This window comes from Dendropsophus ebraccatus, chromosome 3 (assembly GCF_027789765.1).
Source record: "Dendropsophus ebraccatus isolate aDenEbr1 chromosome 3, aDenEbr1.pat, whole genome shotgun sequence".
Classification (NCBI taxonomy): domain Eukaryota; kingdom Metazoa; phylum Chordata; class Amphibia; order Anura; family Hylidae; genus Dendropsophus; species Dendropsophus ebraccatus.
The window spans coordinates 4,686,925-4,707,786 of record NC_091456.1 but is presented as its reverse complement, the minus strand read 5'-3'; the positions used below and the strand labels follow the sequence as shown (position 1 = coordinate 4,707,786).

General features: G+C 45.3%; 1 protein-coding gene across 1 annotated transcript; it reads left to right on the top strand.

Annotated features, from left to right (window-relative positions):
- Nucleotides 1-4,477: 4,477 nt before the first annotated feature.
- Nucleotides 4,478-20,862, top strand: LOC138785118 (serine/arginine repetitive matrix protein 4-like). Its single transcript, XM_069960694.1, has 10 exons — nt 4,478-4,503; nt 4,719-4,841; nt 7,371-7,373; nt 8,422-8,514; nt 9,326-9,397; nt 12,873-12,899; nt 13,599-13,649; nt 16,966-17,058; nt 19,847-19,988; nt 20,839-20,862. The coding sequence occupies exons 1-10, from the start codon at nt 4,478-4,480 to the stop codon at nt 20,860-20,862; spliced, it is 654 nt and encodes a 217-aa protein (XP_069816795.1).

Below are 20,862 nucleotides of genomic sequence, written 5' to 3'. Positions count from 1 at the left end.
ACAATGGTCTTTGTTCCTAAATCTGCATTCAGCCATTGTCCTTACACATTATTTGGAATGTGCTCAATTTAAAAAAAAACATTAGGCCTAATAGCCCGGGACGCGGTTTTCATTAACGTCTTCTAGATCTATCTAATTACGGGTAAATGAGACCGCGGCTCCTAACATTGCCGATCGCTGAGAGCTATACGGAAAACGCGCTGCACGTCCATACACGAATATCACAGGAAAAAAGGGAATCTATTAAAACAGCCAAAAGCACCCCAGTATAACATAAAAATAATTGTGCTTAATTTACACGTCAGGCCGGAATAATTAAAGGGTATAATACTGCGCTAAATAGACGACGGAAGCTTAAAGGAAATAATAAGGGAGGACGGCGGTGAACACAATGCCTGACACCGGGAGCGCTCAGCGTGCGGAGGCTGAACAAGGCGGAATTCTGTGCTCATGCCATGTATGCATTAAAGTAAAACAAGTCATTCTTGCCGTAGAACATTAGAATATTCCGTATGGCTGGGGAAAGTTCCGGTTGTGTTAGTGATACCAAGAATTCAGTTGTTTGCTAAAGGGGTTATTCACAAAAAAAAAAAAAAAATTATTTCACATCAACTGGTGTTAGAAAATTATATAGATTTGTAAGTTACTTGTAGTTAAAAATCTCCAGTCTTCCTGTACTTATCAGCATCTGTATGTCCTGCAGGAAGGGGTGTATTCTCTCCAGTCTGACACAGTGCTCTCTGCTGCCACCTCTGTCCATGTCAGGAAGTGTCCAGAGCAGCAGCAAATCCCCATAGAAAACCTCTCCTGCTCTGGACAGTTCCTGACATGGACAGAGGTGGCAGCAGAGAGCACTGTGTCAGACTGGAGAGAATACACCACTTCCTGCAGGACGTAAAGCAGCTGATAAGTACTGGAAGACTGGAGAGAATACATCACTTCCTGGCATCAGTTGATTTGAAACAATTTTTTATTTTTTTTGCGAAGAATCCCTTTAACACTTGTCACTTTTACAGGGTCTATTGTATTTCTCATAAATTAGAGACTTGTCAGACGTCGCCCTGTAATTGTATCTAATCTATGTAGACGCGGCACAGTGCGGTATCGGGATGACGGCTGGTAAGATATGTTCCGTATCCGGAGTGATGACAGAATTAAATTAGCGCAAACAAATTAGACAGGGCGAGTGTCGCTGCACCTTGTGAGTGCGCCTGCCGGGGGCCCTGCAGCTGGTGTTGTACGTCCCCGTAATGCAGCACAAAGCCTGTGACATAATCAGAGACACTTGGGAATCAGCGTAATCACACAGACTCGCCCTGATTTGCCATTATAATTTTCCATAACAAACTCCCGGAACCTGGATGATTAATAATCACAGCTCCACGGAGGGGCTTCCTCCCCATCGCCCCCCATTCCTTCCCTACTTCCACAATTGCCTTCTGGGTCGGATTTATTCTAAGTGAATGTAATCAAAGCATCTCGCCCTCCACCCGCAGACTCCACCGGCTAAATATAGCTCCGGGAGGAAGGTGGCGGCGGCGGCGGTATCATCCAAGTGTGCCGCTCATTCTGTCTCTGTAATGGCGTCCGAGATACAGAAGGAATCCTCCGAACCTGAGGTACCCCGTGAGGCAACGTCCGGGACGGGACAGATAATGGTTATAATATTTGTGAGGATATTTTATAATTGGCGCAAAAGATGTAAGCGATTAAGATACTTAAAGGGATGCTCGAGCAATTTTTTCCATTTAAATGAACCAGAGTAAAAAAGTTATATAGATTTGTAATTTACTTCTATTTAAAAATCCTCAGTCTTCCAGTACTTATCAGCTGCTGTATGAATAATTGGTTGCACACTTGAATGAAGATCTACTGGTGTGCAAGTTACTTGTACTCGGATTTTGGCTTCAAGGTAGAATTTTCCGGCCATGGTGTCGTCCTGCATCAGGGGTCAGAAGATTGTTTAGATTTAGATTTGAGCATATTTAATTTAAGTACAAATAAAAAGCGAGGCACAAAGTGAAAAAAAAAATAATGCACAGGTACATTCTTGTGCAAAGACAACAATTCATAAAAAATCCCTTTAAGCCCAAGAAGAGGTTCTCCCTCCTGATAGGTGGTCAGATGTGAGCGGATTATCATGCCGCCTACAGTCACTTTAATCTTATCTTTTATTTTTATTTCCAGAAATAATATTTACAGAGATTATTAATAAATTATTGATCACTTTCCACTGTTGAAAGCACAGATTACCCTCCACCACACATACACACCATACACGCACACACATACTCCCTCACACACACCCCCCCTGCACACACACACACTCCCCCCCACACACACACACTCCCCTCCACACACACACACACCATACACACACACACCCCTACACACACACACACTCCCCCCCACACACACACACACCATACACACACACACCATACACACACACCACACACACACACACCATACACACACACCCCTACACACACACACACTCCCCCCCACACACACACACACCATACACACACACACCATACACACACACCATACACACACACACTCCCCTACACACGCACACCATACACACACACTCCCCTACACACACACACCATACACACACTCCCCTACACACACACACCATACACACACTTCCCTACACACACACCATGCACACACACTCCCCTACACACACACACCATACACACACACTCCCCTACACACACACACACAGTAAGTGCAGATATGTGACAGTCATAAGGGAGCTGCTATAATTGGTATAAAAGTCCATGAAAACCTATTGTCTATTTCTCTGGGTTTTGGCGGCAGCATAACGTTAGAGCAGACGCTGTTAGTCAATGTTTTGATGTCTAGGAAAACAACATCCGAGGTGTCAGACGGAAAGCTGTGTGTGATTAGGGCGGCCAGGAGACATGTTCCCAGCTCGCTGCTTCACTCCCGGCACATACAGAGATTACTTGCAGTATTGGGGTTCACACTGCAGTTTTGCAATCCGTTTTATGCACACACAAAAAACCAGTAGTGTGCATGCGTTTTGCATGCGTTTTCTGTTTTTCCACTGACTTAAAAAAAAAAAGATAAAAAAAGCGGATGAAAATGCGTCCTTTTTATAGTGTTTTTTTAATGACAACGGGAAATACTTCTAGGAGGGAAGGATTCTGCAATTCCGCCTTTCCCAATGTTTTCCCTATGGGTTCCTTATATTGACGCTATATGGAGTCCGACGCGTTCATATGAAATTGGCGCCATACAGAGGTGCAGCGCGTCCCATACATTGCTATATTACAGCTCCATACAGCTCGGAGGCATGCTGTGCAGGATGAGGTTATTCAAGTCAAGTGTTTTATGTCTAGAGCTTCGCATTATGGCCCGGCTTGTACTTTTCTCCCACTTTAAGGTCTTTCCATAGTCATGAATGTTCAGATTGCGTCCATGCATATGTATGGCCCATCAGGTGTCTAGAGAATGCAAAGACGCATGGCTCCTGATCTGCATGTCTAAGAGAGACATGGGCCGGAGGAGACCGCATCACCATTTCCCCTCTAAATCAGAATAAATAAAAGAAGTAAAGAGAGTCACCTACTCGTGTCCCGTCAGATGAGACCCCTATCAATGCATTAGGGTCAGGGGGCCCCGGATAACTTCTTTGCAGTTTTGCACCTAGAATAACTCTGATCAGAAGTTTTACAAGTTACCTTTCGCTGACAGTGAATGAGCGGATACACGCGGTATTATGCCGCTTTATACTACTATATATTGTCCGTTAGTCCAGTATACAGAATGCAGCCGTCATAGCGCTGGATATTAATAGATAGCTGGGCTTCCTGCAATATTACAAGGGTTTTCCTCTCCGTTTCATTGATCCACTTACTGTTACATCGCGCTCACACTGCGTTCTTGCTGTCCGTTTAACGGCTCCGTTTTTAAATTGTTACTTTGAACGGACACGAACATGTGGTCATCCAGGCTCTTGTGTAACCCTGGAAATAAAATAAAATAAAACAGATCTGTTTGGGTCCATTTTTTTTTATTTTTTTTATGGAAAAATGCAAAAACGGATGCAATTGCGAGCGTCCATTTGGATCTCTTGTTCCGTTGACTTCCATTTTCTACCATTATGCAGATATGTTAATAAATGGACTGCACCATGGCGCTCCAGCTGTTGCAAAACTACAATTCCCCTCATGTCTTGTCAGATGATGCTTTGGCTGTCCAGGCATGATGGGAATTGTAATTTTGCAACAGCTGGAGGGCTGCAAGTTTGACAACCCGAAAAGCAAAGGAATAGCCGGCACTCCACTCACACTTGTTCACACTATGCAGTTTGCACAACGCCATGGCTAACATACACTACACTCACTAACATCAACTACACTCTGTGTAAAACACTATCCTGTATGTCCAGATTTGTAGACTTATTATAGTCCGAGAGGGGCCAAGTATAGGGTCCACCTCTATGGGTTATGGGGTTACCTTAACATGGTGAGTCGCTACATTCTATTTGATCAAACGGTTTACTAAGAACCACGGGTTTTTATGTAGATCAGGTTTTTACTGTATGCACGATAGAGTTTGACCCCCTGCATTTAGGACATTTCTTCATTCCTGCATGCGTCCACATTTTGTGACTTTTTGGGCTTTTTTGGTGTGTTATTTATGTATAGTAAAATAATCATATTTATTGTTTTCACTTGCAGCGACAATATCAAATGCTCATCGCCTCCAGACATAAGACGGGAGGAGAAACTGAATGGAAACCTGCAGAACGGTTGTACAACGGGAAGGGTCGGGCGAGCGCTCAGCCCACGCCAGCAACACGGGTAAGAGATAAAAGAGACAACAACTCTCCAGGTAACACCAGGTCCAGGTATCTCAACCGGAGACAGACCCAGACCCATCAGAGTTCAGCTAAACCCCTTCACATGAGCTGTCATTTGTTGCCGTCAAAAATCAGAGACAAATTGATAAATCTGACCCATAAATCATGGAAATTTCACAGGTAAAGGCGGACTGATCCCTGACGCGTATTCAGTGACTCTAATTATATCAGAGAGTCCGTGTGATGACTGACAGTAAGACATGTAATATGGCTTTTCACTGAAGATCTATACATGACGCCCATCAATCCTCACAATGTCGGAAAAAAATCCTGTGAAAATTCTCTGGATAAAACAATTTCCTTGAGAAAACCTTTAGAATCGGCTATTAGCGACCCGCGAGTATTAGCGACCTCCGGGTATTAGCAACCTCCGGGTATTAGCGACCTCCGAGTATTAGCGACCTCCGAGTATTAGCGACCTCCGAGTATTAGCGACCTCCGGGTATTAGCGACCTCCGAGTATTAGCGACCTCCGAGTATTAGCGACCTCCGAGTATTATCGACCTCCGAGTATTAGCGACCTCCGAGTATTAGCGACCTCCGAGTATTAGCGACCCCCGAGTATTAGCGACCCCCGAGTAATATCGACCTCCGGGTATTAGCGACCTCCGAGTATTAGCGACCTCCGAGTATTAGCGACCTCCGGATATTAGCGACCTCCGGGTATTAGCGACCTCCGAGTATTAGCGACCTCCGGGTATTAGCGACCTCCGGGTATTAGCGACCTCCGGGTATTAGCGACCTCCGAGTATTAGCGACCTCCAAGTATTAGCGACCTCCGGGTATTAGCGACCTCCGAGTATTAGCGACCCCCGAGTATTAGCGACCCCCGAGTATTAGCGACCTCCGAGTAATATCGACCTCCGGGTATTAGCGACCTCCGGGTATTAGCGACCTCCGAGTATTAGCGACTTCCGGGTATTAGCGACCTCCAAGTATTAGCGACCTCCGGGTATTAGCAACCTCCGAGTATTAGCGACCTCGGGGTATTTGCGACCTCTGAATATTAGCGACCTCCCAGTATTAGCGACCTCCGAGTATTAGCCACCTCCGGGTTTTAGCGACCTCCGGGTATTAGCGACCTCCGAGTATTAGCGACCACCGAGTATTAGCGACCTCCGGGTATTAGCGACCTCCGAGTATTAGCGACCTCCAAGTATTAGCGACCTCCGAGTATTAGCGACCTCCGGGTATTAGCGACCTCCGAGTATTAGCGACCTCCGGGTATTAGCGACCTCCGAGTATTAGCGACCTCCAGGTATTAGCGACCTCCGGGTATTAGCGACCTCCGGGTATTAGCGACCTCCGAGTATTAGCGACCTCCGGGTATTAGCGACCTCCGAGTATTAGCGACCTCCGGGTATTAGCAACCTCCGGGTATTAGCGACCTCCGAGTATTAGCGACCTCCGAGTATTAGCGACCTCCGGATATTAGCGACCTCCCAGTATTAGCGACCTCCGAGAATTAGCGACCTCCGGGTATTAGCGACCTCCGGGTATTAGCAACCTCCGAGTATTAGCGACCTCCGGGTATTAGCGACCTCCGGGTATTAGCGACCTCCGAGTATTAGCGACCTCCGGGTATTAGCGACCTCCAAGTATTAGCGACCTCCGGGTATTAGCAACCTCCGAGTATTAGCGACCTCGGGGTATTTGCGACCTCCGCATATTAGCGACCTCCCAGTATTAGCGACCTCCAAGAATTAGCGACCTCCGGGTATTAGCGACCTCCAAGTATTAGCGACCTCCGGGTATTAGCAACCTCCGAGTATTAGCGACCTCCGGGTATTTGCGACCTCCGCATATTAGCGACCTCCCAGTATTAGCGACCTCCAAGAATTAGCGACCTCCGAGTATTGTGCGACTGGGAACTCAATCTAAGCAGCGAGGACGTCCATGTCAACAATCCGCTCCGTCTCCAGTCTGGCGGCTATTAGAACCACGATTCAAAGTTTTTACTGTTATTATGTTGAGAACATTTTATGATAGAGGGTAAAGAGCACTTATAAAGAAATCCCATTGACTTCAGGTATACAGGCTGCTAGATAGATAACAGGAATGGGTGAGCATGAAGACAGTGGTCGAGGGAACAGGACACTCCCTACATCCCTGCAGGCAGTGGTGGAGCTACCATAGAGACAGGCCAGGCAGTTACTATGGGGCCCCTGCAGGAGGGGGGCCCGGGGATGCACAGGGAAGATAAGAGTCTCTTGTGTCCTTCTGCTTAACTCTTTATGTACTGAAGTGTGTAAGTGAACCAGTGTTCACTTTCATGCTGAAATGTATAAAAAGGGTTAATATGCAAAAGAGAAGGAGATCTCTGCTTCACTCCTCTGATAACCCCTGACCTCTGTTCTCCTGCTGCTGCAATCAAGTAGGGAAATGTGCCAGAGGTCAGGGGTTATCAGTGCACCAGCAGTGAACCAGAGATCTTTTTGTCTTCCTTTTTAACTCTTTTTTTGTGTTTCAGCATGTTAGTGAGCTTTGGGTCACGTACACACTGCAGTACATAAGGGGTTAAGCAGAATGTGATCTGCTCCTGCACCTATGTATTTAACCATAAGGGCTTCTAATGGACCCTTATAGTTACATACAGTGGACTGACAGAGCAAGCAGCCATTGGTTCTCTGCTCTGCCAGTCACTTTTTGTAGCTGCTTCCGCCTCTGGTCACAAGAGATTTTAGTTTTGGGCGACATCACCGAGCCAATACATATATATATACACAGTACTTTGTGTATATGGGTGGGAGGAGGGTCCCGTACAGTTTTTTGCTATGGGGCCCCATGAATCCTAGCTACACCCCGGCCTACAGGGTCCTATCAAGTATGATGGACTCCAGCAAATACAGAGGACATAGGCCGGAGCACACAGTCAACACAATACTGTGCAACAGCACAATAGATCAACCTCTGCCATACCAGTGAATAGGGTCTGCCCCAGACTATTGTGCCTATTGTGTCCACAGGGCTTGCTGACAAACATACCTTTAAATGCTTTTAAAAACAGCTCAGGCGAGACGTCTGCCCCCATAATAATGTATAAAAAATTATAAAATGTACAAATCGCAAACCAGAAAGTGATCAGGTGATAGATTTGCTTTAAGGTGGACAGGTAATACCGCTATGCTGTTGTGTGTGATCTGTAATCCGTTGCTTGAGCCTTAGAGTGATCGATTTCAGAGGGCGCTGATCTTCAGTGACGGCTGACAGTAGCGGCTGCCGGCTTCTACCGGGTGATTAAAGCCGACATTAATGTTACTATATGTACAATTACATAATTCCTGCTAGAAAACAGCCGTAATGTTCTGCAGGGATCTGTGGACCGGATCTGCAGAGATGACGCCCTGAGACCTGCTGAGCCGGCGTCACTCACTGTCATACGCCGCATGGGCTTTCAGCCGCCATTATTCCGCCATTTATACCGATATTCCGCTTATATTACATGTGATATTTCCAGTTTAGCAATGAGGGTAAAACGTCTCGGTTTTCTATCAATCCGTCAGTCCTTGTCTTCTGTTTAGTGATAGGTTCTTAGAAGCAGAAGAGCTCAGCCCATCACCACCGCCAAAGGGGAAGAAGAAGAAGAAAAAATCAGATCGCAAAAAGAGAAAAAGGTTGGTTCATACTTACCTCTAGGTCTCTGCCGTGGATTGTCTGTCATTTAAAGGGGAACTATCAGCAGGTTAGACATGTGTACCCTACTGATATGGCCCTATAGTGCACAGGGAGGAGGAGGATGGGATGTCTCCTATGGTATATCTTTTACCTTCCTCCTCGGTGCTATTAAATCAGCTGTAACTTTAAGTGTCTATTAAGCAGAATTCTTCAAAGTGGATAAACAGGTCGTTTACTTTGAGAAATCAATAACTATCAATAGTACAAGCGATTTTAAGACACTCTCTAAAAAGGTTTCATTACGCAAAAGAGTTTCTTCACTTCAGAAGAAGCAGGATTTCTGTGTCCATTATGTTCTAATGAGGGGGGAGGGGCCGAGGGGCATGAATGAGCACGGAGAGGAGAAAAGGCAGCCCTGCACAGCACATCATCCTGCAATCTTCTCTCACCAAGTTCCCAGATAAGCACTGACCTTTCAGACCTGTGACTCCAGCGTTTTATGTGCCCAGACAGTCTCCAAACTGTACAGCTGCTTCTCTGCTCTCTCTGCTCACTCATCCCCCTTGACCCCTCCCCTCTCCATAGGATATAATGGACGTAGCAGAACACATCTTCACTTTGTTCCTCTGTAATGAATACGGCTTTGCCTGATTTCTTAAATTTGCTTGTGCTATTGATTTCTGCAAAAGTATTTTCAATGACAGCTACACTTTAAATGATGCATTATCCAATCTAAAGAAGAATATTTATAGTTTGTCTAGATTGTAACAGAAAAGGTGTTAATATTTCCCCCCTTGTCCTCCTCTCCAGATCCCGCTCTTACAGTCCTTCCCCAGTGAAAAAGAAAAAGAAGAAGAGCTCCAAGAAGCAGAAGAGAAACAGGTAGGAAACCAATACCGATACCGACAGTGTTCTGAGTAGTTGCAAAACACTCAACGTGAGATTTATCCCGTCACAAGATGCAATACAAAAATGTGCGCTCTCCTCTCCCCGCTCTCCCCTCCTTGCTCTTCTTTCCCCGCTCTCCTCCCCCCGCTCTCCTCTCCCTGTTTTCCTCTCCCCGCTCTCCTCCCCCACTCTTCTCTCCCCGCTCTCCTCTCCCCGCTCTCCTCTCCCTGTTTTCCTCTCCCCGCTCTCCTCCCCCCACTCTTCTCTCCCCGCTCTCCTCTCCCCGCTCTCCTCCCCTCGCTCTCCTCTCCCTGCCCTCCTCTCCTCGCTCTCCTGTCCACGTCCTCCTCTCCCCTCCCTCCTCTCCGCGTCCTCCTCTCCCTGCCCTCCTCTCCTCGCTCTCCTGTCCACGTCCTCCTCTCCCCTCCCTCCTCTCCGCGTCCTCCTCTCCCCGCCCTCCTCTCCCCACCCTCCTCTCCTCGCTGTCCTCTCCCCGCCCTCCTCTCCTCGCTCTCCTCCCCCCCACTCTCCTCTCCCCGTCCACCTCTCCCCGCCCTCCTCTCCCCGTCCTCCTCTCCCCACCCTCCTCTCCTCGCTGTCCTCTCCCCGCCCTCCTCTCCTCGCTCTCCCCCCCCCCACTCTCCTCTCCCCGCCCTCCTCTCCCCGCCCTCCTCTCCTCGCCCTCCTCTCCCCGCCCTCCTCTCCTCGCCCTCCTCTCCCCGCTCTCCTCTCCCTGCCCTCCTCTCCCTGCCCTCCTCTCCTCGCCCTCCTCTCCCCACCCTCCTCTCCTCGCTCTCCTCCTTCCGCTCTCCCCTCCCCGCCCTCCTTTCCTCACCCACCTCTCCTCTCCCCGTACTCCTCTCCCCACCCTCCTCTCCTCGCTCTCCTCTCCCCGCCCTCCTCTCCTCGCTCTCTCCCCGCTCTCCCCTCCCCACTCTCCTCGCTCCTCTCCCCGCTCTCCTATTCTGCTCTCCTCTCTCCGCTCTGTGTCTATATGAGGAGCCATAGACTAACTTTATGCAGCCGTCTCCTCCTGTGACACAGAGCAAGGAGAGGAACCGGCTGAGCGTTTTCCTGATCGGTCATGGTCAGAACACAGATGAAAACTTGTGACATGTCTCTGTAACCAGATATAAATGGTACATGGTAACAGTAGGATGACTATTAAAGGGGTACTCCGGTGAAAATCTTTTTATTTCACATCAACTGGTTTCAGGAACTTATATAGATTTGTATTTTACTTCTATTTAAATATCTCCAGCCTTCCAGTACTTATCAGCTGCTGTATGTCCTGCAGGAAATGGTGTATTCTCTCCGCTCTCCTCCCCCCGCTCTCCTCTCCCCGCCCTCCTCTCCCCACTCTCCTCTCCTCGCTCTCCTCTCCCCGCCCTCCTCTCCTCGCCCTCCTCTCCCCGCTATCCTCTCCTCGCTCTCCTCTCCCCGCCCTCCTCTCCTCGCCCTCCTCTCCCCGCTATCCTCTCCTCGCCCTCCTCTCCCCGCCCTCCTCTCCCCGCCCTCTTCTCCCCGCCCTCCTCTCCCCGCTATCCTCTCCTCGCCCTCCTCTCCCCGCCCTCTTCTCCCCGCTCTCTTCTCCCCGCCCTCTTCTCCCCGCTCTCTTCTCCCCGCCCTCCTCTCCCCGCCCTCCTCTCCCTGCTATCCTCCCCCCCACTCTCCTCTCCCCGCCCTCCTCTCCACGTCCTTGTCTACTCGCCCTCCTCTCCCTGCTCTCTTCTCCCCATCCTCCTCTCCCCGCTCTCCTCTCCCCGCCCTCCTCTCCCCACCCTCCTCTCCTCTCCCTCCTCTCCCCGCTCTCCTCTCCCCACCCTCCTCTCCCCACTCTCTGCTCCCCTCTCCTCGCCCTTCTCTCCCCGCCCTCCTCTCCTCGCTCTCCTCTCCCCGCCCTCCTCTCCCCGCTCTCCTCTCCCCACTCTCTGCTCCCCTCTCCTCGCTCTCCTATCCTCTCCTCGCCCTCCTCTCCCCGCCCTCTTCTCCCCGCCCTCCTCTCCCCGCTATCCTCTCCTCGCCCTCCTCTCCCCGCCCTCTTCTCCCCGCTCTCTTCTCCCCGCCCTCTTCTCCCCGCTCTCTTCTCCCCGCCCTCCTCTCCCCGCCCTCCTCTCCCTGCTATCCTCCCCCCCACTCTCCTCTCCCCGCCCTCCTCTCCACGTCCTTGTCTACTCGCCCTCCTCTCCCTGCTCTCTTCTCCCCATCCTCCTCTCCCCGCTCTCCTCTCCCCGCCCTCCTCTCCCCACCCTCCTCTCCTCTCCCTCCTCTCCCCGCTCTCCTCTCCCCACCCTCCTCTCCCCACTCTCTGCTCCCCTCTCCTCGCCCTTCTCTCCCCGCCCTCCTCTCCTCGCTCTCCTCTCCCCGCCCTCCTCTCCCCGCTCTCCTCTCCCCACTCTCTGCTCCCCTCTCCTCGCTCTCCTATCCTCTCCGTGCCCTCCTCTCCCCGCTCTCCTCTCCCCGCCCTCCTCTCCTCGCTCTCCTCTCCCAGTCCTCCTCTCCCCGCCCTCCTCTCCCTGCCCTCCTCTCCATGTCCTCCTCTCCTCGCTCTGTGTCTATATGAGGAGACACAACCCATAGACTTACGTTATGCAGCCGTCTCCTCCTGTGACACAGAGCCAGGAGAGGAACCGGCTGAGCGTGACATCTTCCGCTTTGTTTTCCCGATCGGTCACGGTCCCAACACTCAGACAGATGAAAACTTGTGACATGTCTCTGTAACCAGATATAAATGGTACATGGTAACAGTAGGATGACTATTAAAGGGGTACTCCGGTGAAAATCTTTTTATTTCACATCAACTGGTTTCAGGAACTTATATAGATTTATATTTTACTTCTATTTAAAAATCTCCAGCCTTCCAGTACTTATCAGCTGCTGTATGTCCTGCAGGAAGTTGTGTATTCTCTCTAGTCTGACACAGTGCTCTCTGCTGTCACCTCTGTGCATGTCAGGAACTGTCCAGAGCAGGAGAGGTTTTCTATGGGGATTTGCTGCTGCTCTGGACAGTTCCTGACATGGACAGAGGTGGCAGCAGAGAGCACTGTGTCAGACTGGAGAGAATACACCACTTCCTGCAGGACATACAGCAGCTGATAAATACTGGAAGACTGGAGATTTTTAAATAGAAGTTAATTACAAATCTCTGGCACTTCCTGGAACCAACTGATCAGAAAGAAAGTTTTGGGTTTTTTTTCCTGCTGGAGTGCCCCTTTAAAGATATAAAGATTCTGAGCTCTCACATGTCAGTAATGTTACCAGCTGTGGATAATCCATACAATCCTAGTATAACAGCATCCATAGGATATCAGTGTAATGCTTCCATCCAATATATATATATATATATATATATATATATATATATACTGATATACACATGTGTTAGTGACTAGTAGATTGCCATATATCATGTGATGCTTCTTTATACAATGAAGTTCATACATTCAGCTTTTTCTTCTGATTTCCCCAGGTCTTCATCAAAGAAGAGAAGACACAAGTAAGTGATGTTCTGCTCCCCGTCATTATATTCATAGAGAGAGCAGGTGTCATGTGCAATGAATAATACCAGATGAGGGGGGCCGAATCCCATCACAGCGCCCCCAGGTGGCTGCAGACCTATTGTACAGATATCCGCTCTGCGCGTCCATAGAACACAAACACTTCTGTACTAGACCTGTGATTCCATCCAAGACTCATGACGATAAGTGGCCAGCTAAGGGTCTTAAAGTGAATGTATTATTTAGTTTTTTTTTATTTTTGCTATTTATAGCCACATAGTAAATAGAGAATAAAGGGAATTTCTTACTGTTGTCCTCAGGATCCTTTTATTAAATCTTAAAGGGGTACTTCTTCCTGTACTTATCAGCTGCTGTATGTGCTACAGGAAGTGGTGTATTCTCTGTGTTCTCTCACTGTGCTCTCTGCTGCCACCTCTGTCCATGTCAGGAACTGTCCAGAGCAGCAGCAAATCCCCATAGAAAAGAAGGATAGCCTTATGTAATGGGTAGCCTTATGTAATGGGTAGCCTTATGTAGTGGATAGCCTTATGTAATGGGTAGCCTTATGTAATGGGTAGCCTTATGTAGTGGATATGTATGGTTGTGTTGCTTTACTGATCAGAGTCTTATATTTGGAGATTTTATAAGTGGATTTCATGTCTTGAATACTATGGTTAATAAAATGCTCCTTTTCCTAGTTTATCCAGCCCAAAAAGTAAAAGAAAGCAAGAAAGGAAACACAGAAAGCAGTGAGTATTTACCGTCTCTTATTCTATTGACCTTGATGGTGAGGACTCCTACAGGTTGTTTGCTCCTGTTGTAGGTTACAGTCGGTATCTGTTACATGTGATGGGATTTACCTGCACAGTCTGGTTCTATACAAGTAACTTTAAAGCAAAGTCCAGCAAAAATTGTTATTAAAATATTGTATTGCCCCCCAAAAGTTATACAAATCCCCAATATACACTTATTACAGGAAATGCACATCACTTCCTAGATAACATGGTGATGTCACTTCCTGGATAACATGGTGATGTCACTTCCTGCATAACATGGTGATGTCACTTCCTGGATAACATGGTGATGTCACTTCCTGGATAACATGGTGATGTCACTTCCTGGATAACATGGTGATATCACTTCCTGGATAACATGGTGATGTCACTTCCTGGATAACATGGTGATATCACTTCCTGGATAACATGGTGATATCACTTCCTGGATAACATGGTGATGCCACGACTCCCAGAGCTGTGCGGGCTTTGGCTGCTGGAGAGGATGATGGCAGACTACTATAAGAGACACATTATAAGAGACATACTATAAAAGACATACATGTACTATAAGAGACACATACTATAAGAGATACACTATAAGAGACATGCTATAAGAGACATGCTATAAGAGACACGCTATAAGAGACACACTATAAGAGACACACTATAAGAGACACACTATAAGAGACCCACTATAAGGGACACACTATAAGAGACACACTATAAGAGATATACTATAAGAGACACACTATAAGAGACACGCTATAAGAGACACACTATAAGAGACACATACTATAAGAGACACACTATAAGAGACACATACTATAAGAGACACACTATAAGAGACATACTATAAGGGACACACTATAAGAGACATACTATAAGAGACACACTATAAGAGACGCACTATAAGAGACATACTATAAGGGACATACTATAAGAGACATACTATAAGAGACACACTATAAGAGACACACTATAAGGGACACACTATAAGAGACATACTATAAGAGACACGCTATAAGAGACATACTATAAGGGACACACTATAAGGGACATACTATAAGAGACACACTATAAGAGACACGCTATAAGAGATGTGCTATAAGAGACATACTATAAGAGACACGCTATAAGAGACACACTATAAGAGACACACTATAGGAGACACACTATAAGAGACACACTATAAGAGACACACTATAAGAGATGTGCTATAAGAGACATACTATAAGAGACACACTATAAGAGACACACTATAAGAGACACGCTATAAGAGATGTGCTATAAGAGACATACTATAAGAGACATACTATAAGAGACATACTATAAGAGACACACTATAAGAGACATACTATAAGAGACACACTATAAGAGACATACTATAAGAGACATACTATAAGAGACACACTATAAGAGATGTGCTATAAGAGACATACTATAAGAGACACACTATAAGAGACACACTATAAGAGACACGCTATAAGAGATGTGCTATAAGACACATACATACAAGAGACACACTATAAGAGACACACTATAAGAGACATACTATAAGAGACACCCTATAAGAGACATACTATAAGAGACACGCTATAAGAGACACACTATAAGAGACACATACTATAAGAGACACCCTATAAGAGACATACCTTCCTCCTCAGCGTCTCATGTACAATAGGGATATATCAGCAGGTTAGATTTGTCTTTCCCCTTTAGAAGAGCAGTCAGGACACCCAAGAATGCCGCCATCTATCACACCATGTATTGGCAAATGCTTCATTTAACTCTATAAACACATGTACCCAATAGGATGGTATAACCCAATACAAGACTCTTGTATTTGTCCTTTATCCGTTGTCGTGTCCCTTACAAGTCATTGTGATCTTGTCCTTTTCTTCTCTGAGGTTTGTACAGGTTAGCAGATACTTCTCCTAAGAAGACCTAGAGAGAAGTAAAGTTTCTATCCCCTAGTGATGATCCTTCCTTATAGATTGCATGGAGCCGTCTCCATTGTGACATTTCTAATAGAAATACGATCGGGCGTCCTATCCAATGTGTTACTTTTCCATTTGAGATAAATAACATTATCGTCCCAATTGTAGAGTGAGATATAATATTCTCATTGTCTATTGCGGCTCCATTTCCATTCCTTCATGTAGATCAGATAACTGGAAAGGAGACCTGCTGGTTTTTTCCTGTTCTATTCTGATTGCAAAGCATATTGGGATGACATGAACTACAGGGGACTTCCTTCCTATCTTCTCCAGAGCGGCCGTGATTATTATTGCTGTCAGTAATAACATTAGGAGTCAGTGACTTAGCAGTAGGCGCTCGGCTTGCAGGAAATTGCCGTACTTAGGTTCTGCCATATGATGCTGGATGGAATGGAAGCCGCACAGCTTTGTGTTCCAGAGAAGAGGTTGTGGCGCTGTACTTTGTAATGTAACTTAACACATTAAACTTTAACTTCTTCTTAGGCTGAGTTCACACTGTGTTTTTGCAGTCTGTTTTTTTTCTTTTATTTTATACACAAAAAAAGGAGGAAAAACAGACAAAAATCTGTTTGATCCGTTTTTCCATTGACTTCCTTTATAAAAAAGTATAAAAAAGATGTTTGTTTTTTTAGCATACACAAAAATATCAAAACAGATGCACAGAAATACATCTGGTTTTTTTATGTTTTTTTGCAAAATAGGGATAAAAAAACGGACTGCAAAAACATAGTGTGAACCCAGCCTTATACTGAGAAAAGTCATAGCTTTTCTGTATGCATTTTTTTATTTCTTAGAACTATAAGAGCCTAGACAGCCCTATGTATAAGACAGAGAGGAATACATCCAAGAGCTGTTTATCCCTCCTATAAATAGCAGATAGAAGAATGTATAATACCGGTGCCGGCCGGAGATAACACAATCTTCTTACCCTGGATAGAACTATACATGAGATCCCCAGATGACGGAGCATGTGGCATCATGGGCATTATTAATGATTCCCACATCTGTCCATTATCCTCATCCCAATCACTCGTCCTTCCTAGAAACTACAAACCACTTTCACTAAATTAAGATTGAGAAGACCTGTCCATAATATATATATAGAGAGACCTCATGCGTAGGGTATATATGGAGCTATATATATATAGAGCGAGAAATCTTGTGTATAGGACTTTTAGGGTATATATATATATATATAAGCAGTATATATATAGTGCTGTATACATAGAAATAAAGGTATCTTGGATAATTGTAGCGGATCCTGATGCGCGTCTCTTCTGCCTTTCTCACAGCTCACGCGGCAGGACACGGAAATCTCACCATCATCATTACCAGCATTCTCGCTCTCCGAGCATTGAATCTCGATCCCCGAGCTGTGAAAACAGGTAACAGCATTTCTTGTTCATTGCTTGTTCTGTGTGTTTCTAGTTCATTGAACACTAAATAAAAATTTATGATAAAAACAAAGAAACAAACAAAAGTCTATGGATTAAAGTTGAAAAGAAAAAAAAAAAAAGAAAAAATGGCACCAGGCCGACTATGGAGGAGGTTTATCTTGATTAAGGCCCTGCCCCCATGCAATCCGCCAAAGAGCCGCAGGTAGAATTTGGCCTTGCCGTGTCCTTTGCCCGCCTGTCAGATGAGCAGGGCCTACATCACATAAAAAGGTGTAAATTATTGTTTAAATCGTGTGGATTTGCAAAAGTCTTTGCCTTTTCCTTTGTGTCGGGGCGCAGTTAAAGGGACGGTGTCACCTAAAGTTTCTGTTACTGATTAGAACCAGATATTAAAACTTCTTCTTTTATTCTAATCTGTTTCTATTTTCTCACAGTATTTTTTTTTTTGTTTTATTTTTTTGTACATAATGGGGCGGCCAGATTGTCTGGGCTGTTCTTAACAGCATTTAGTGACACGCTTTACAGCAAGACTCATGGACATAGAGGACAATAGAAAGACTGCGTCCCCATAAGATGAATGTGACCTGTGAAGAGGTCATTCCACATGGAGCTGCTATTGTCTCCTCTGTCTACTGGGGTCACATAAATCTTACACTCCACCAATGACGCGTTACATATAGCTCATCCAGTGCCGTCACAGGAAATGTTCTTCATCATTGCTGTAATCCATATAGGCTCCACATGTGATATTTACTGATAGATTAAATGGATCCTTTGTCAGATATTGTGACATTTTAAATGTAAATCTGATAGCTGTCATTTCCATACGTTATTTTACTGTTCAGGATAGAAGACAAATAACAATATCATCGTTTCACGTGTTACATATGATGAATTCTAACATTTTCACCATAATTAAAATTCATGAACAGAAGAAGAAAAATGATTGTTTTATTTTTTAATGCTGTGGCCACCAGGAGGCGCTATTGTAGCTTTACCTGCACAGGTACAGAATAGGCACAGAATACATCCTACCTTACCACACAATCCTTATATAAAATATATACATATAGCAGAATTTGAAAGAGTCTCTGTCAGTAGGTTTAGGCCGTCCTATCTCAGGGCATCATAAACCGGTGACAGAGAAGCTGAGCAGAATGATGTATCACTGACATTGTTCTGTGCAGCTGATCCAGAGATCTCCTCCGGAATAACATGGACAATAAGTAGTCCTCTCCATTATGTGCATGAGCTCAGTAGTCCTGGATATTCATGAGAAGCAGAAAACTCCGCCCACCAGCTGCTGATTGGCAGTTATCTATCCATGCTGTGTATAGGCAGTCACCTGTCAATCAGCAGCTGGAGGGCGGGGGGAGGGGTGTGGCAAGAATCCTATTCTCCTGCATATTAGGAGAACGGCTGAACAGGATGATATACATCTGCCCCTATATGCTCTATATACATCTGCCCCTATATACTCTATATACATCTGCCCCTATATACTCTATATACATCTGCCCCTATATGCTCTATATACATCTGCCCCTATATACTCTATGTACATCTGCCCCTATATACTCTATATACATCTGCCCCTATATACTCTATATACATCTGCCCCTATATACTCTATGTACATCTGCCCCTATATGCTCTATATACATCTGCCCCTATATGCTCTATATACATCTGCCCCTGCATACTCTATGTACATCTGCCCCTATATACTCTATATACATCTGCCCCTATATGCTCTATATACATCTGCCCCTATATACTCTATGTACATCTGCCCCTATATACTCTATATACATCTGCCCCTATATACTCTATATACATCTGCCCCTATATACTCTATGTACATCTGCCCCTATATACTCTATATACATCTGCCCCTATATGCTCTATATACATCTGCCCCTATATACTCTATATACATCTGCCCCTATATACTCTATATACATCTGCCCCCTATATACCCTATATACATCTGCCCCCTATATACTCTATATACTGTCTAGTGAATGGAAAAATCAAACACTTGAGACCGCTCTAATAGGTTTTGATTTTACGAAAAATCTGAGCCAAGGTCGTCTGTCGGATTTAAAGGGACAGTGTCATCAGAAAATGACTTATTGCATAAATAATAAAATAAACATATTTTAAAAATAATTTTTGGTAACTTTTTTCCTAATTTTGCATCTTTCTGTGTATGTTCTAAAATAATCCTGATATCTTGCAGTTCTCATTCTCACCACTGGGGCTAAAACTAACCTGAGACTTCCTGTTGTGTCTGTGGGGATAAGAGGAGGCTGCTGTAAAGTGATCTGTACAGCATTGCAGCGTCATGTGACACCAGTAGATAGAGGAGACAATAGCAGCTCCCTGTGGAATGACCTAATCACAGAGCGCTCAGTAATGTCTCACATTCATCTTGTTTATTGTCGTCTATGTCCATGAGGCTTGCAGTAAAGCATGTCACTAAACGCTGTTAAGAACAGGCCAGGCAAGATGGCCGCCCCCATAACAATGTACAAAAAGTGAAATAAAAAAATTACAGTCAGAAAATAGAAACAGATAAGAATAAAAGAACAAGTTTTAGTATCTGACTCTGATCGGTAACAGAAACTCTAGGTGACACATTTAAATAGAAGAGGTAGGGAAAAAAAAGACTAAACAAGCTGAGGATTATCGTTCTAAATCATTGGTTATTATGAACCATTCTCAATCTTTGAAACATCTTCAGTAATGTAATTCTTTCCTTCCCCTGATGAAGAACGAGGGAGCAATCGAAAGAAGAACGACATCGGTCGAGGAGAAAGAAACACAAATACCACAATTCTAGGTCTGTAAATAAGAAGCAAAGAGACGTCACCCCCGTGTCTGCACATAGCGGCATCTGCTCCTCCAAGCTGACAGTAAGTGGAAACCTTCATATCAATAGCAGTAACCGATATCCATATATGTGTCATCTAGTAGGATGGATGCCACTTAGTGCAGTTGTTGACATTTAGTGCTGGATGGATTTGAAAACTTTTGACTGTCCAAGGAGAACACATTTTGTTGACTTTAAAAACTCCTTCCTACGTTTAGCCGATAGCGGTTACATAAAATTAGATTGTAATGTGTTTTATAAGAGTTGGATCCACAAAGAGAGTCAATGATGTCAATAGCGTGCACAGGAATATGAGACAATGATGAGGTGTCTGGCAGCAAGAATTAGAAATCCAGTCACAGGTGTGAAACGTTCCCGACACTGCGACTGGTCGCGTCTGCACAGCTGCTGGGATTTCCCGCTGCTCTTGACCCGACAAGTGTCCTGTGTTGCTCACTGACAAGTTCGAAAGTCTTAATGGCAGATGTAGAGGGAAATTCTTTCTAAAAAAAGAAAGAAAAAAAAAGGAGGCACTCACCAAACTTTACTTGCAAAAATGCAGTCTTTATTCCATAAAACAAGAGGTCATTGAGGCTGACAAGTCTTTTCAACGTCCATGACCCCGCGTTTTATGGAATAAAGACTGTATTTTTGCAAGTAAAGTTTGTTTGGTGAGTGCCTCCTTTTTTTTTTTTTTAAGAATTTTTTTGCTATTGGGAGGCACACATTCAGATCAGTTCCCTATGGATAGTGTATGATCCCATTTGTCTTCCTTCTCATTCCCCAGTTCTCTCCCTCATGCACAGTCTATAGGATTCTCTTCCTTCAGGTGGCTTCCATGTACGGCCTGCCTGATCTTCCTTCTGATTCTGATGCTTTCTCCCTCTCATTAGGTAGAAGTTGATGGTTACTGTTGA

Coding starts and splice junctions, on each gene's coding strand:
- LOC138785118 (XM_069960694.1), top strand. CDS start 4,478: ATGGGTTATGGGGTTACCTTAACATG. Junction 8,515..9,325: donor GATCGCAAAAAGAGAAAAAG/GTTGGTTCATAC, acceptor CCTCCTCTCCAG/ATCCCGCTCTTACAGTCCTT. Junction 17,059..19,846: donor TCCCCGAGCTGTGAAAACAG/GTAACAGCATTT, acceptor CCCCTGATGAAG/AACGAGGGAGCAATCGAAAG.